This window comes from Pyrus communis, chromosome 1 (genome assembly GCF_041283825.1).
Source record: "Pyrus communis isolate YQ-2024b chromosome 1, ASM4128382v1, whole genome shotgun sequence".
Lineage (NCBI taxonomy): Eukaryota > Viridiplantae > Streptophyta > Magnoliopsida > Rosales > Rosaceae > Pyrus > Pyrus communis.
The window spans coordinates 10,164,776-10,180,879 of NC_142565.1; the positions used below are offsets into that span (position 1 = coordinate 10,164,776).

The following is a 16,104-nucleotide window of genomic DNA, read 5'->3' on the forward strand; positions in this document are numbered from 1 at the left end:
TATAAGAGGTTGAGTTATGTTCCAAAAAAAAATTAGCAATATGGGAAGTAGCCCAACTTACTCAGAAGTCCATGCAAGGTCCTTTCTCTCATCAATGTGGAATTCATTCTCAACACACTCTCTCGCGTGTGGTGAATTTTTTAGCTTAACACATGGATAGCACAACGGGTGACGTGGAACACGTGTGATCATTTGACTTCACCCGTGAGATAATCTACTCTGCTACCATGAAGAAGTTGAAGTTCCACCATAAAATCAATTAGCTTCGGCTTCGGAGCAACCATCTTGGGCTTAGCAGCAACATCTTTCGGCTTGGTAGTGTGGGCTTTAGGCTTAGCAGCAGGCTTAGGCTTTGTTGGAGCAGTAGCTTTGGGCGTCAGAGCAGTAGCTTTTGGCTTAGTTGCGGGTTTTGCCTTCGATTTCGCCTTAGGCTTGGCCTGAGCTTTGGCAGCTGGCTTTTTCCCTCCCTTAGGCTTCGCACAACAACTTTTGCCTTCAGTTTAGCGGCAGCCATCAGCTTATTCTTCACCGGAGAAGCAAGCTTCGGCGCCGAGGACCTCACATGCGAGAGCTTGAAGGAGTTTTTGACCTTGACGATCTTATTAGAACTCACAAGCTTCTTCAAATGGAAGAGCAAAAGCTTCTTGAAGTTGGGCAGCATCTGCTTGTGTTTGTCCCCGATGAACTTAGTGATCGCGTACAGGCTCGAACCAATCATTTCCTTCAATGTCACAATCGCGTCCTTAACCATCTCTTCGTACGGAGGGTGAACCGGAGCACTTCTAGGCTTCCTCGGAGCGGGTGCCTTTTTCACCTTAGGCTTCTTGGCCTTGCCGGCCTTTGCCACCAGTTTGTCATCCGCGGTATTGGTGGTAACCGGCTCACGAGGAGGATTCTCAACCACCTCGGTCACGACGACCACGGAGGCTTCTTTGGTCGCCATAGGATAATTTGAATTTTAGGGTTAGGGTATGGAAATAAAGGGGAAATAGAGGACTGAAATTTGAAAGAGGGGAGAGAGATCTGGATCGACCAGCATGTACGTGTGTGAAACCCAACTTTTTTCATATAATCAGAACAGTTTGATCCACGTGAAAAGCTCAATGGCCACACGTGCTTTACATCATCTAATTTGTGTTGTCCACGTGTTTGGCTTGAAAACTTACCACACATGAAGCAGCGTGTGAGAATGTGACGATAAAAGAGTCTCACATTGGTGAAAGGAGAAACCTTGCAAGGGGCTTATAAGAGGTTAGACTACTCCTCATATTGCTAATTGGTTTTATAGAAGAACCTCAACTGTTTCAGCCAATTGGTTTTATGATGGAACCCAACTTTCTTCATAAGTGACACTAGGCAGTGCCAGGCAATGGATTTTAGAATAGTGTCTCACAGTTTATCGTGAATTTCTGTGCGCACATTATAAAACATTGTGTTAAAAATATAAGATGGTAAAGAGTCCATAAAGAATCTCACTTTGAATCTCTTTAACATTTCTCTTATGCCGCATCTCACCCCTAAGGCTCACTTCAAAGTTCAGACCAGCTTAATATATAGTTAGTTAATTGATTAATAAGAGCAAGAACTATTAGTGGAGGCTTTCACAAGAATAAAATTAATGACCAATTGTATCTATCCACCTCATTCTCTTGTTGAATTCGAATATTCGTACCATCTCTTTAGATTATTGGTAATTTTTTTGGTGTTTCCCTACCTGCTTAAATCGATTACCTCACCAGATCCATCTATTCACTTCAAGACAAGTGACGAGTATAAAGTACAATCTACTTAAATGACTTATCTTTTTGTTTCATTTGGAGGCCACTCGTCAAGGATGAAACCCTTAACCCATTCCTTTTTCACCTGTGCATTCTACATATTTAGTTGCACCTCGTAGCGGACACATGCACAGAAATTTACATCTCAATATGACGTAGGACTGGAAGAGCAGTTCAGATAGGCGACTTTCAGCGTGAATAGTGATTTTCGTATGAATATTGTTTTCTGCGGTGAATAGTATTGTTGAAGTTTATACCAGTCTCAAGATACATTTCCAAAAAAAGAACAACGTGATGAAATGCATCAAACTCGTCCCTATTCCAGATGGATTTAAGGAGTTTAATGATGCCCGTTCACAATCTCTGTGTTGCAGGAATATTATTATGGTCGACGATCAAATGACCCCTTTGCAAAATGTAAATTTCTATAATAACCTAAATCAATTAGTGAAACCAATTAATTTGATTAGTTTCCATTTTAGTTTTATTAGTAAAGTAGTATTGTTGCTAATTGGCAATATGGAGAGTAACCCAACTTACTTATAAGCTTATACAATGTCTCTTCTCTCATCAATATGGGTGCCTCGTCACGTGTGAGGAATTTTCAAGCCAAATACATATTTTCAAGCCAGATACGAGGACGACACAATTGGACTGACATCGAGTACGAGTGACCATTGGACTTCATACATTGGATAACTTGCTTTGATACCATGAAGTTGAGGTTTTACATAAAACCAATTGACAATGTAAAGAATAACACAACTTACTTATAAGCTCATATAAAATTTCTCGTCATCGTATAAGATTCATCTCAACAATATCATCATCGAGTCACCGACTATGGAGCATCCATTAATTAATTGTTGAGGGTAACAAATGAACATGGACCCCAATATCTTTTTTTTTTGGGTACAGCATGAACCCCAATACTAATCATGAAGCCTAGTGAGATACAGATCCTGTGTGCGAGGACGGGCATCGGACGATGATGACCTACAACTTCGATAAGCTATGGCTCAAAATTACAGCTCCGACGAGTAGAAAGAAACCAAATTCGAGAAAGAAGCAAACTCATCTTTCAAGGGTATCCCACGAGTACTAGAGTAGGTTGGCCCACATGTGAAGCTGAACAGTCACACTGCTTTACGTCACCCAATTCGTATTGTCCACATTTTTTTACTTGAAAATTCGCCATACATGAGGAGTGGGTGAGGATGTGAAGGTAAAATAGTCTCACATCAGTAACAGTATAAACATTATGTAAAGTCTTATAAGAGATTGAGTTACTTCTCATATTGCCAATTGATTTTATAATAGAACCTTAGCTTCCTTCAACTTCAGCTTTGGCGAGTTTTTTTTATTCTTCTACGTCTGTAATTCCTTTACTTATACTCTAAAACTTTGTTGCTCGATATCACATTGTATATATAAAAGGTGTTAACCCTGTCAATGAAATCCATCCAATTATATCAAATCCCTATATGGTATTAATAGTATTGATGGTCCGGATTCTTTTGTCCATTTGCGCTGTACACAGAGATTCAGAGGATCTAAATTCGTAGTTAAGGTTTATTTTTCTTGTGAGCCGCTCACACTCTCCTTTCTAGACCCTAGCTCGCTTTCGGCCACCCCCTCTCTCCTTTTGACGTCAAAATTACACATCCTCAAAACACTTGATTTCAAGCCCTTCAAAATAATTAACTTCCTCCAATTGGTGTACAGAAATGTACTGCTAAATAGAGACGAAATAGGTTGGAGAATTACAGTAGAAAAAATCAAAATTGGAATGAAAGTTCAAGGACTAGAAAACAGCTAAAACGAAAATTGAGCCACTTTTAAATCAGAGGTTCTCCCTATCATATATATCCTAACGATATTTTGTACCAAATTGTGCGCCATCGTTTGTACTATTGTACACTAACGTGCTGGTTTCTCTCAAATTGTTCAAAAACAACAATTATATAAATTGGAGCATTTTGTTTGATCAACGACTGTCTTATAGCTTTACAAAATTAAACATGATTTGAATACAATGTTTCTTTGAAAACTGCATTTACTCACCAATAATACAAGAACAAACATAGATTAAAGGGCCTTTTCGTGCCATGTAACTTTCTCCTCTTTACTTTTAATTTCACCAATTTAGTACTATTACCTTCCAAAATTCGCTCAATTAGGTGCAGTCATACGTTGCCTAATTGGTAACTTTTCTAACAGTATTAGTTACTTCAGCATGCATGTCGTCAATGCTGAAAATATAGTGCAGATGTTCTAAAGAGTTTATGCAACAAAGAACGTCTGGTATGAACCATAAGGTCCTATACATCTCAAGTTTTCTTTTATATTTTTTACTATTTTTCCATCGATCTTAAGGAAACATGCTTACAGCTTAAGAAATTTTGGTAAAAGATAAAAGACCAATGGGCAGCGACTGAAGAAGTATAATTATTGGAGAGTGGGAATTGAGAAGCTCTTACATGAAAGCAGGAACTGCTGTTCACTCTCCCTAGAGACTTCGACCGTTTGACAAATTATTGTCAAGTGGATGCAAGATCTCGTGACGGAGTCTGTCCACAGTCGGATCAAGCAACAACGGACCATATGTGGAAGCAAGGCACGTCTTGTTCCATACCCCGACAATGGCCTCCGACTATCTCTCAGTATCATGGTAGAGACGTTGAGATGGCAAAAGCCGGAAGCCCTTGAAAGGGAGGGAACAACCAGTGCCTTGAAGCTTAATGTATAAAGTGCCCTGCAAATACTTCTTGTCTTTATGAATTTTGAGCTACGGCATGCATATTTATAGGTTGTAGTATTGTAGATGTGTAATATTGTATGTGCCGATTATATATAATTTTTCTTGAACAGAACGCGTGGAGGACACATATCCTACATGTTATGAGAAACATATTAAATATAATCGGCACATACAATAATTCTTCATGCGATAGAAAAGAGATGAAGTTGTACATAGACTATGGAGCAATGTGGGATTGGGACATGCGCTGACTTGAAATGTGTGGCAGAACAAGAGATTCTCAGTGATTCCCATGAAGGGTTGGACTTTTGCTGCACTTGATATGAGTGGCATAACAAGAGATCCTCAGGGATTCCCACGAAGGTCTCCGAAAAAGTGGCTCTTAAGAGCCAATGCAAATGATCAATCACCATAAGCTGAGAACTGAAGAATAATAAAGCAGTGGTTTTCTGCATTATTAGGTCGCGATCTCCTACCATAAAAAAAATATATTTATTATTCCTCATCCTCCCCATACATATTCAACACTAAATCAACAAACGAATATAAAAGTTAGATGTTTCTTCATCCAATATTTTGAAGTTGTAAGTTTCTTCATCCAATCACAAAGGTTTGAAAACATGATTCTTAGATCTTCACCCAAAAGACTATTATTAGATTCCCTTATCACATATCATCTCATAGCCAGCTTCCAAATCCTCTTGAATCCTTTGCTGTTACACACCTCTTCGTCAATGCCAAATGACATGTTTAGAAGCTTGCACTTTGTGCCGCATCTCACCCCTAAGCTTCACTTGAAAGTTCAGACCGGCTAACTATAGTTAATGAATTGACTAACAAGAGCAAGAACTATTAGTGGAGGATTACATAAGAATAAAAGGACCAATTGTATCTCTCCACCTCATTATCTCTTTGTTTCATTCGGATTGTATTATCTGCTTAGATTATTATTATTTTTGCTGGTGTTTCCCTACCTGCTTGGATCGATTACTTCACCATCCATCTATTCACCTCAAAACAAGTGAAGAGGATAAATATAATATCTACTTGGACTAATTATTATTTTGTTATGTTCGGATTGTACTTCAACAGGAAACCCTACCCTTTTTTGGGTCGAGAACATGAAACCCTACCTACATGGGCGGATCCACATAGGGACTTGGGAGGTCCTAGGATCCGTTAGCGATCCTAAATCCCTGCTATAAATTTTCCGGGGACTCCTCGTACTCGAGCATGAGGTTTGTGCAGGTTGTAGGTTGCAAGTTGCAGTGTCTGTCTTCTTCTCGGAGAAGATGACCGCACACGAAGAAGAAAGAAAATAGGAACCCTTCCTGCTTGTCTCCTCCTTGCTTTTGCCATGGTCTCATCCGTCGGTGCCAGCCACTTCTCCTCCAACCTTTCTCTGTCGTTTGGTGGGGGCAGTACACAAGCCCAAATTTTCCCAAATTATTTCAACCATCTTAGTAATTTTTCTTATGGGTGAAATTTCCTTTATAATGTTAGTAAGATGGATATGATTTGTAATGGGTTGGTGAAATTTGGGGGTGAAGCTGCCATGGCTTCGGGAAAATGGGGAGGGAGGCGGTTGGTGGAGGTATGACAACTTTGTTCTTAGTGAGAGAGAAGGTGAATGTTTGGAAACTAGTAAAAGAGAAAAATGGTGTGTTTGGTTAGAAAGATAGTGGGAGTTTGGGGAGAGTTTTAATTGACCGGTGTTTTAAATTTAGTGGTTCATATTAGATAATCAATAACTTAGGTACTCCCTAGTAACTTATGAAACCTCGTAATGGACGCTGGAATTATAATTTTATAATTTGTAATATTGCTTTGCATATGATTTTTGAATGAAATGTATTATATTTAAATTTTCAATGTTATTTTTGTCTATAAATTTTTTAACGTTTATAATTGGGAACCACCCCCCCCCCCCCCCCCCCCCCCCCGCGCCCCGCGAGTTTAAAATCTTGGATCCACCATTACCTACCTACTATCCTCCATCTATGCATTTGACGACCTCGTAGTCGTACCGTGCATAAGAATTTACATACCAATTGACCAATAAATGTGTGTTTATTATTTTTTTGATTCATCTGAAAATGTTAAATGATTCATTTGTTTGAACTGAAAATATGACAAAAATTGGGTCTAAATGGTTCATCTGAAAATGTTAAATGATTCATTTGTTCGGATTGCTATGTCCACACATGCATTTTCTCACACACTCCTTTCAAATTTTGACCGTTGGATTGTGTGAATGGAAGAAGATTAATGGACAAAAATTAACAAGGATGTATAGAAAGTAAAATGAAGTGTGTGAATAGCATTACCCTTGTTTTAAGTGGGAGTTGATCATATTTGGGTTGTAGCCTTATGGGTTAAAGTGTGATTATGGGCAAACTGTTTGTGTGGTGAAAATTATGTGATTGTGAGGCATTCTTGGTAGTAGACTTCATATGAATATATTTTGATGAGGAGAAGTGACGGCTAGGGTTTGATGGAGCACTATGCATAGAGCAAGTGGAAAGAAGGGGACACACAAACAATATTTCTCAAATTCAAGCTTTCTAGCAAAATTATCGCCATTTCCATCACACACACACAAACACCGTCTACTATAGCGGCAATTAGTAGTGGCACACTTGAAATTATTAAATTCATGTTCATGTAAATTTTTAGCCTACGTATAAGGTCTGTGGGAAATTTTAGGAGCGAACATTTTGACACGTCTGGTAGGATACTTATAGGCAAAATTAAATCATGAACAATCCTAGTGTTTATCAACATACTGTCGATAATTATATGATGATAAGGGCAAGTGCTACTTTCTTGAGTAACTAATTTATATCTGGATGATTATCCAGTATTTCATTCTTTTTGTCACCAGCGAAGGGAACTGCTTAATTAACTCTGTAAGGTGGGCATAAAGCTAAGGTGGTTTTATTTTTTATTTTTTTATTTTTTTTTTAAAGAACAAACGACATTATCTACATTAAGGAAAGGGGGGGGGGGGGGGGCAGGTGGGCTTAGCCTCACAATGGTTTAGCAATAAAGTGGTTTAAATTCGCCTTTGGAGAAAATCGAACTTGTTTGTACCATACCTTTTTTTTTTTTTTTTGGAGTATATTTTTACACTAAGGGGAGGAGGAGTTCGGCAAAGCCACACAATGAGCAGCCTAATTTGGTATTAAATTCGTCATCCACAAGATTCAAACTTAAAACCTCTCACTTCCAAGTAAAGAGGAATATCACCAGACCGTAGTACTGAGTGGTTGTTTGTACCATACTTGACCAATCCTGAAACTACAAAGCATCAGTCAACTTCATACCTTCAAGGACCCATTGAGGGGGCTCATGCTAAGGCACCCTTGCAGAAGTACAAGAGTTTCCCTCCACCCAGGAGACCAATCACAACACGACACGTGTCAACATCAGAAAAAAAACTCCTAGAATCCCACATCGACCGCGGACAAAAGATGAAGACTCTCCTCAACTTTAAAAGAAGACCATTCTCCTACAATTAATAACTAATGCCATTATTGTACATAAACTCGTCATCAGAACCCACTAATGATGATTATGCTTGAACCTATATATTGTGTAAACCCTTCATTATTAATGAGGACTGCTCTACCCCGTGGATGTAGCCAAACTTAAGGTGAACCACATACATCTTGTGTTTGCTTCCCTTTCTCTATCTCTTTACATTTCATCCTCAATAGGTGACTGGAGTAACCATGGGAATGTCACAAACTCAACACTTTACATTTGTTCCAAAGTCTCATCGATTTTGTGCATCAACAGAACTTAAGACCTCTCATTTACAAGTGAAGAGGAATACTACTAGACTGTAATACTAAGTGGCGGATCTCAAAGGTTAAAATGGCAATAGATGCTTGATATGAAGAACAATTTTCTCAACCAACCCTACTTTTGGTATTCGACTTATATTCAGTAGCTTTTATTAGTTGGGAATGCACAGATGATAAATTTTTATTGTGTATTTTACAATTTTCTCATTTGCCAAACAGAAAAGTTTATGATCTTGTAGTGTTTTTATTGATAATGTGTTTTGATAAATTCACGACAATGCTAGGGTTTCAGAAAATTCAAGTGGCAGGCACTTTGCATATCCTGTATTGGCCTTTCCTCCATGATATGTGTAATTTTCTCTTAAAAATTAAAAGTTAGGCGTTCAAATTCCATTATCTAACTCACTGTTTAGATAGGTACCACTATACATGAGAATGTCAGTTAACATTTCAAATATGAGAGCAAAGAACTTGGAATGAAATATGTAAGATTTGAGGATTTATTTGGTAACCGGACGCACTCGGAATCACAGTAAAGAATGCAGTAGAGTTTGAACAAGTTCATTGGTGTTTCTTGGTAGAAAGTGCTGGTCTTTTGGTCCAACATAGCTTGGTCGATCTAATATGATTATGCATTCAAGATTTACAAAGCTAAAGTTGAAAAGAAATTGGATTTGAAAATTAAAGTGGTGATGTCTGATAAGGGGAGAATACTATGGCAGATACACTGAAAGTGGTAGGAATTTAGGATCATTTTGCATCGTTTTCTAGACAAGAAGGTATCATTGCCCAATACACCAATCTTGATACACCACAACAAAATGATGTTTCAGAGAGAAGAAATCGAATTTTAATTGAAATGGCACGAAGTATGATGAGTACATGAGAGAACCAATGGTTTCAAGTTTTACTGCCCAAATCACACTACTGGATTCATTGAGATTGGAAACCCAAGGTTCTTAGAAGATGATTTTGAATCAACAGAAGAAAACAACAATCGTGTCATTGTCAACAAGAACCTCACCATAGAAACTGTTACTTGCATTGCAAGGAACAAGGAAGAACGCTATTCTAAAAATCTCCGCCTAAAGTCGCCTAGGTGTTATGCCGGCCTAGCCACCTCACCCTAGGTGTTTGAAAATTAAGAATGGGTGCATAGACTTGCCTAGGCACCCCTAGACTTACCTAGGCACCCGTCTAGGTCGCGACTCTCATTTAGACAAACAATAAATAACTTTCATTTTGCATTTTATTTTTTCTAGAAATTGTAAGAGATTTGTTGAATGCTTGGATGAACATTCATTATATGCTTGCTCCTATGTTTTCAATATGTTCTATTATTTTATAACATATACGTCACTATATTTTGGAATTGATATATCCCAATACAATTATGTATTACTTTAAATATAAGTAGATATACGCCTAGGCGCCTAAGCCCTTACCCGCCGCCTAACTAGAGCCTGGCACCTTTTAGAACCTTGATGAGGAATAGACTCAAACGCATGATCAAATGGACTCAAATAATGAAGATTGGTTGAAGACAATGAAGTCTGAATTGCAATCTATAAGTGATAATGGAGTGTGGGAGCTAGTTGAATTGCATGCAAGATGTAAACCAATTGGTTGTAAGTGGGTTTGTGAAACTAAAAGAAAGGCAGATCGTGAGATAGAGAGATATAAAGCTTGTTTGGTTGCAAATGGGTTCACTCAAAAGGAAGGAAAAGACTACAACGAGACATTCTCACTTGTCTCAACAAGTGATTCTTTTAGAGTCATTATGGCACTTGTTGCTCACTTTAATTTGCTTTTACATCCAATGGATGTGAATGTTGCGTTTTTAATGGTGATTTGGTTGGAGAATTTACATGAATCAACTTGAGTGTTTTGTGCAAGAAGGATAGGAAAGTTGGTCTATAAATTGAAAAAAATCAATTTATAGTTTGAAACAAGCTTCAAGGCAATGGCATTGAAGTCGATCAAGTGATATAGTCTTATGGTTTTACAAAAAATCTGCTAGATGAGTGTATATATCTTAAATTCAGAGGAAGAAACTTTGTTATCCTCATGCTTTATGTAGATGACATACTTTTGGCTGAGAGTAATTTAGCAATGATATGTGAGAACAACTTGTTTTTGTCAAAATATTTTGTAATGTGTAATAATCCATCCTTAATTTTAAAAGTGTGAATCTACAAAAATGCCCTTAGAGGCGAGGATGTTGATTTTCGTTGACCATCTTATCGTGCGATGTATGACTCATTATGTTAGTATATCCTTGTAGTGCTCGACGTTACGAACGCGTAAGTACAAGTGGAATCAATTTCGAAATTATGACGGACACTTTATGGAACTACGAATCCAAAAGATACCTTTGAAAATTACTATTTTAGATATTGTAATATTATCTTATTATTTTAAATAATTATGTTTTATTATATATTATTATTATAAACTTTGATCCACTCATCTTTTTGTTTTGCGTCCCCTTTAGGATTTAGAATTGAGGCGTAAAATCCCGATGTCAGGGCATTTCAGCATCGGTATCTTCCAGCCCTCTCGGTGTAGGACCCATTTTCTATTTTCTTTGTAATCTCATTTATTTCGTAATATTCCTTTCACACTTTTCTTAATTAGTTGTATACTCTAAACACGTTCCTGCATCCACACATTTTCCTTATATTTAAATTCACTTATTTTATTTACGTTAGTTCTTTCTTCATAACTTGCACGCATGTTAAAATAGCTTCATCATTTTTGGGTGTTGGCCAGCACGTGTCCATTCTGATCTTTGGAGGATATCGAGATCGGGATATGTCATAATATCTGACATGACATAAGCTAAGTGTGTGCTTGGTATTACGATCAGTTGTGACAAAGATAGAGGATTGTTAGGTTTGTCACAAAGAGGGTAATAGAGATTAGAGAAGGTTCTCGAATGTTTTAACATGGATAAGGGTGCGGAAAGCATTTTCTTAAATTTATGGGAACTTTAACGAAAAGTACCCGGTACTGTTCAATTTAACGAAAAGCCATATTTTTACACTAAAAAGTCAATCCTAGTACTATTCACTTTACCCTTTATTTTGTTGTTTTCGTTAAAACTCAAAGTTTTCAAGTTATTTTTATTAATTTTCCTTAAATTTAATGCCTAAAATTAATTTTCGTACCACTAATATCGCCTAATTTAATAACTTACATAACTATCATCCTCACACATTTTACAAGATCAAATATCAACTTGGGATGAAAAGAAGTTGAGTACCAAACTGAATCCAACTTTTTTTATTTTATTTTTATTTTTTATATTTTACATTAAGGGGAATAGTTCGATTAAATCACACAATAGACAACCTAATTTGTATCGAATTTGTCATTTATGAGATTCGAACATAAGACCACTCACTTTTAAGTGAAGAAAAATAACATTAGACCGTAGTACTGAGTGACTAATCTATTGAAGGGATCAAAATTTCAATTAACTCAAACTTGAAATACAAGCCACTAACGGGGAGGAATTAAAATCCAACGACATGACGTTTTCTTGAACCTACACGACCGCATGAACAACGACATGTCATTTAACGTCAATCTTTCTCGTTTGTCTGTAAAAGTCCGTTAAACATTCCCCGCCTTTCGACATAAAAATGGCCAAGAAAAGAGAGCGCCGAGTCGCCCCGAGTGCGAAACGCGGCTACGATCGAGTCGAACCGCCGGACCAGTTCTGCAGCGCAATCCGGAAGCACACAATCACCGCATTTCTCTTCTTCTGCGTCGCTGTAGCGACCGGCGTGCTCGCGTACCGCATCAAATATGCTCCGACGGCGAACCTGGCGGATTCCTACCCCGTCCACGAGCGAGGAATCGTGAAGCGTGATGTGAATTTCCAAGAGATCCTCACTGCAAGTACCCTCCATACTGATTCTTTAACCAGATTATTTATTGTGTTCTGCATTTGGCCTGTTTGGTTGCCGGGAAAATGCGGGGAAATTAAGACAAATTGAAGTTATAGCGAAATGCACGAAATGATAAGAAAATTTAGTGTTTTATACCAATTTTATGATCTTACTGTGTTTTTATTGATGATGTGTTTTGAAAAAATTCAGGAAAATGGAAAGGTTTCCGAAAATACGAGTAGGAGGCACTTTGAATATCCTGTATTGGCCTACATTACTCCATGGTATGTCATGTCTTACGATCTGTTTGGATATAAATAAACTATGGGATTGTATTAGTTTCTAATACACTGTCTGGATTTGAACGAAATACAACGAGAATTATAGTTAATGTTTCGAATATGAGAAAAAAAGGACTTGGCATCGAAGTACATGTAAAATTTGGGGGATTCATTTGGCAACGGAATTATAGCAACGGAATTATAGTAAAGAATGTAGTGGAGTCTGAACCGGTCCATTAGTCAGTCTTCGGTACAAAGTGCTGGTCTTTTGGTTTAACATAGCTTGGTGGATCTAATATGATTATGTAATGTTTTTCGTTTTAAAGTTTGGTGTTGTATAATAACCAAGTATTTGGTTAGTAATTTATTTAGCTTGGTTGCTCATATAATCGTATTTAGACGTATTTGCATTACTTAGCTTGAAATTTTTGTGAACTCCTCATATTTCAAATTATACAGGAATTCCAAGGGCTATGATATGGCAAAAAGGTTCAACTCCAAGTTTACTCATTTATCTCCAATTTGGTATGACTTAAAGAGGTATGCTTCCTGTTTTCGTTGTTGGACAAAGTGATATGAGTAGTTGGGGTTCTGTTTTGCACCATGTTTTTAAAGAGTTATCACTGCCCAAATAAGCAGATGGTAACTGTCAAAACTCTGCTTAGTTATTTGCTTATAGACGTGACCATTGAGGTGTCTTTTTTCAAAACTCTAGATTATAACTGTCTGCTAAATAAATTTGGAGCCGAATCAAACTTACCGTTATGATTACTTTTTTGTTGTGGGGGGTTGGGGGGATGGTAATTGATGCTCTCATTTATGACCTTCAACCTCAAGAAGTAGTAGGAATATTTATTAAGATTAAGTAAGATGTAGATTTATGAAAATTAAGTGATAATTAAGAATTATGCTGCTATTTTATTTGTGGATAAGTTTTCAGTATTTCACTCATTTTGTCAACAGCCAAGGCAATAGCTTAATTCTGGAAGGTAGGCATAATGCTGATACGGGATGGATCTCAGAGATTAGGATGGCAGGCGATGCTAGGGTATGAAGAAGAACTCTTTAATCCCCTTCTCACTACTTTTCGCATTTGATTAATATTGAACAGCTGTGACATCAAATATTTACAATCGAATCTGGGAAGTCATGGAATAAAATATGAGAGGTCTTTTCAACACTTTGTCAACTTAGAAACAATTTAAATTCTTTTTGATAAGTTGTAGATAAATTTCCTGTGCTTTTATATGCAGTTGAGGCACGCTTTTGATCTGGATTGATAGTAGTCTCACCTGTAGCACACCTCTATAATGTAGGTATTGCCTAGAGTCGTTCTGGAAGCATTTCCAGCAGAGCTGCTTACAAAGAAGAAGCAGAGGAGTAAAGCTATTAATCTTATAGTGAACGAGTGCAAGTAGGCCTCCGATCTTGACTACTTTTTGTTTGTTTGTCTGTTTGTTCTAATAAGATATTATGTATCTACCCATTTGGTTTCTGATCTTGTTGGACTTGTTTACTATTTAATGATTTATGCATTCTGTACGAAAACTTTGGTCATTATAAATCTAATGCAGATAAAGTACTAATTTTGTGGGGGGTGCTTTTTCTTTGATCAGGGAGATGGGATATGATGGTATTGTGCTGGAATCTTGGTCAAGGTGGGCAGCGTTCAGAATTTTGCATGATCCAAGCATGCGGAATATGGTAATGTACTAATTTTGCATGATCCAGCTAGGCAAATTATGACAATACTAACTCTCATGCGGAATTTGGGAAAACTTCTGTTTGTTGTCTGTTCAAAATACTTTTCTACCTTTCACAAGTTAAGTATATAATTTTCACCTATTTTGAAGTGTCAGGACTTCGAACAACTGTAACTGCAATATTCCAAATTCGAACGTCATTTGCTATTTTGAGAAGCAACTGTTTATTATATTTGCCTCAATACAAAGAAGAAGGATATACAAAATTGTATTAGCTTGCTTATGAAATCTTTGAATCGGAGTCACTTTGTTACCAAATACAGCAAGCACTTGCCTTCTTCATACCTAAATCCAAGTTTGCTGAAAGTCATTATTGTTCGGAGGTGTAGATGTTTCCTATTGAACTTAGTTTGTGGCCATTCAATGGTGCTGTTTTCTAGAAAGTGATACCATACTTCTCCTCAAATTATATAACATCTCTGGATCTTTGTTGTTCTGCCCGTGCAGGCATTGCAGTTTATTAAAGAGCTTGGAGATGCACTACATGGTGTGAGCTTAGAGAAGAATGATAAGCAACGGTTGCAATTAGTCTATGTTATAGGTCCACCACAATCAGAGAAGCTCCAACCGCATGATTTTGGACCAAAAGATCTTCGGAGCTTGGATGATGCTGTGGATGGGTTCTCACTTATGACGTATGATTTCTCTGGGCCCCATAATCCAGGTCCCAATGCACCTTTGAAGTGGATTCATTCCACCCTGTGGCTGCTCCTTGGTACCGATGAAGATTGTGCTCGAGCTCACAGAATATTTCTTGGCATCAATTTCTACGGCAATGATTTCCTCCTCAAAGGAGGTATTTTTCTGGTTCTTCCTATTTGTACAATTTTCGCTGTTGATTGCCATTGGAAAATCTCTATCTGATTTATGATTTCTTGTTCGTTATAACCCATGGGGAGTGAACTTAGGTAAATAAATAAACTTACCAATTCTTGTATGACAACTTTACGCGGTCTGGATCGATCAGCTTAACATTGTACATTTGAGTAGTTTATCAAGTATCTGTCTGTTATTGTCTCCGACTTTCCAAATCCTTGTTAATTCATTTACGAGGACATCTCTTGGAGTTTTTTTTTATATCTTGAACGTGAATGAATTCTCTAGCAGTTCCTCAACTTAGGGAGAGTGCTTTAATGTTATCGAAAATGCAGGTCCGGGTGGTGGTGCTATCACTGGAAGGGATTACCTGTCCTTGTTGGAGAAGCACAAGCCCCAGTTGCAATGGGAAAAGAACAGTGCAGAACATTTGTTCTATTACTCCGACGATGAAAATAACTACCACGCCGTGTTCTATCCGTCACCGATGTCAATTTCCGTGCGGCTAGAGGTAGGTCGCTACTGGGGATGCGGCATCTCGATATGGGAAATTGGGCAAGGTCTGGATTTCTTTTTCGATCTTCTGTAAACCAGTCCTCATTTGATCTTCTACCTGCAACCAATTTTTTTTTCAATTTGAGCATGTGCTCATTCTAACAAAGTTTTTGTTAGGGGTGACAATAATTTGAAGAATTCGTCTATAACGGGTCCTACATCTCAAGAAATATAACACATTTCAAGAATTCGATCTATCATTTATGTTTCGTTCTTCGAAGGTCATGGGAACTTTTTTTGATATATATATGACGGGACGGGGAGGGAACGCGGTGGCGATATTTGAAAGAAAAATAAAAAATGTTCATTCCATGAACCAAACCGAACCGCCCGAATATTTTAGAAGCTACATCTAATAGATCGAGCTTGGTTTTTTCCTTTCTTTTTTGGCGCCATTGGTTGGTTGGTTGGATGATTTAAGTTTATAGATCAAAAGGATAGTGAT

At 37.6% G+C, this 16,104-nt stretch overlaps 1 protein-coding gene and 1 pseudogene across 1 annotated transcript; one reads left to right on the forward strand and one right to left on the reverse strand.

Annotated features, from left to right (window-relative positions):
* Positions 1–188: 188 nt before the first annotated feature.
* LOC137719785 (uncharacterized) lies at positions 189–1,013 on the reverse strand (annotated as a pseudogene).
* A 10,929-nt stretch (positions 1,014–11,942) lies between these two features.
* Positions 11,943–15,859, forward strand: LOC148699118 (uncharacterized). The gene is made up of 8 exons (XM_088696726.1): positions 11,943–12,250; positions 12,455–12,528; positions 12,985–13,065; positions 13,489–13,573; positions 13,842–13,939; positions 14,142–14,229; positions 14,736–15,084; positions 15,440–15,859. Exons 1-8 carry the CDS (start codon positions 11,996–11,998, stop codon positions 15,691–15,693), a joined length of 1,284 nt encoding a protein of 427 aa, XP_088552852.1. The 5' UTR covers positions 11,943–11,995; the 3' UTR covers positions 15,694–15,859.
* Positions 15,860–16,104: the final 245 nt, after the last annotated feature.

Coding starts and splice junctions, on each gene's coding strand:
- LOC148699118 (XM_088696726.1), top strand. CDS start 11,996: ATGGCCAAGAAAAGAGAGCGCCGAGTCGCCCCGAGTGCGAAACGCGGC. Junction 13,066..13,488: donor ATTTGGTATGACTTAAAGAG/GTATGCTTCCTG, acceptor TTTTGTCAACAG/CCAAGGCAATAGCTTAATTC. Junction 13,940..14,141: donor CTTATAGTGAACGAGTGCAA/GTAGGCCTCCGA, acceptor TTCTTTGATCAG/GGAGATGGGATATGATGGTA.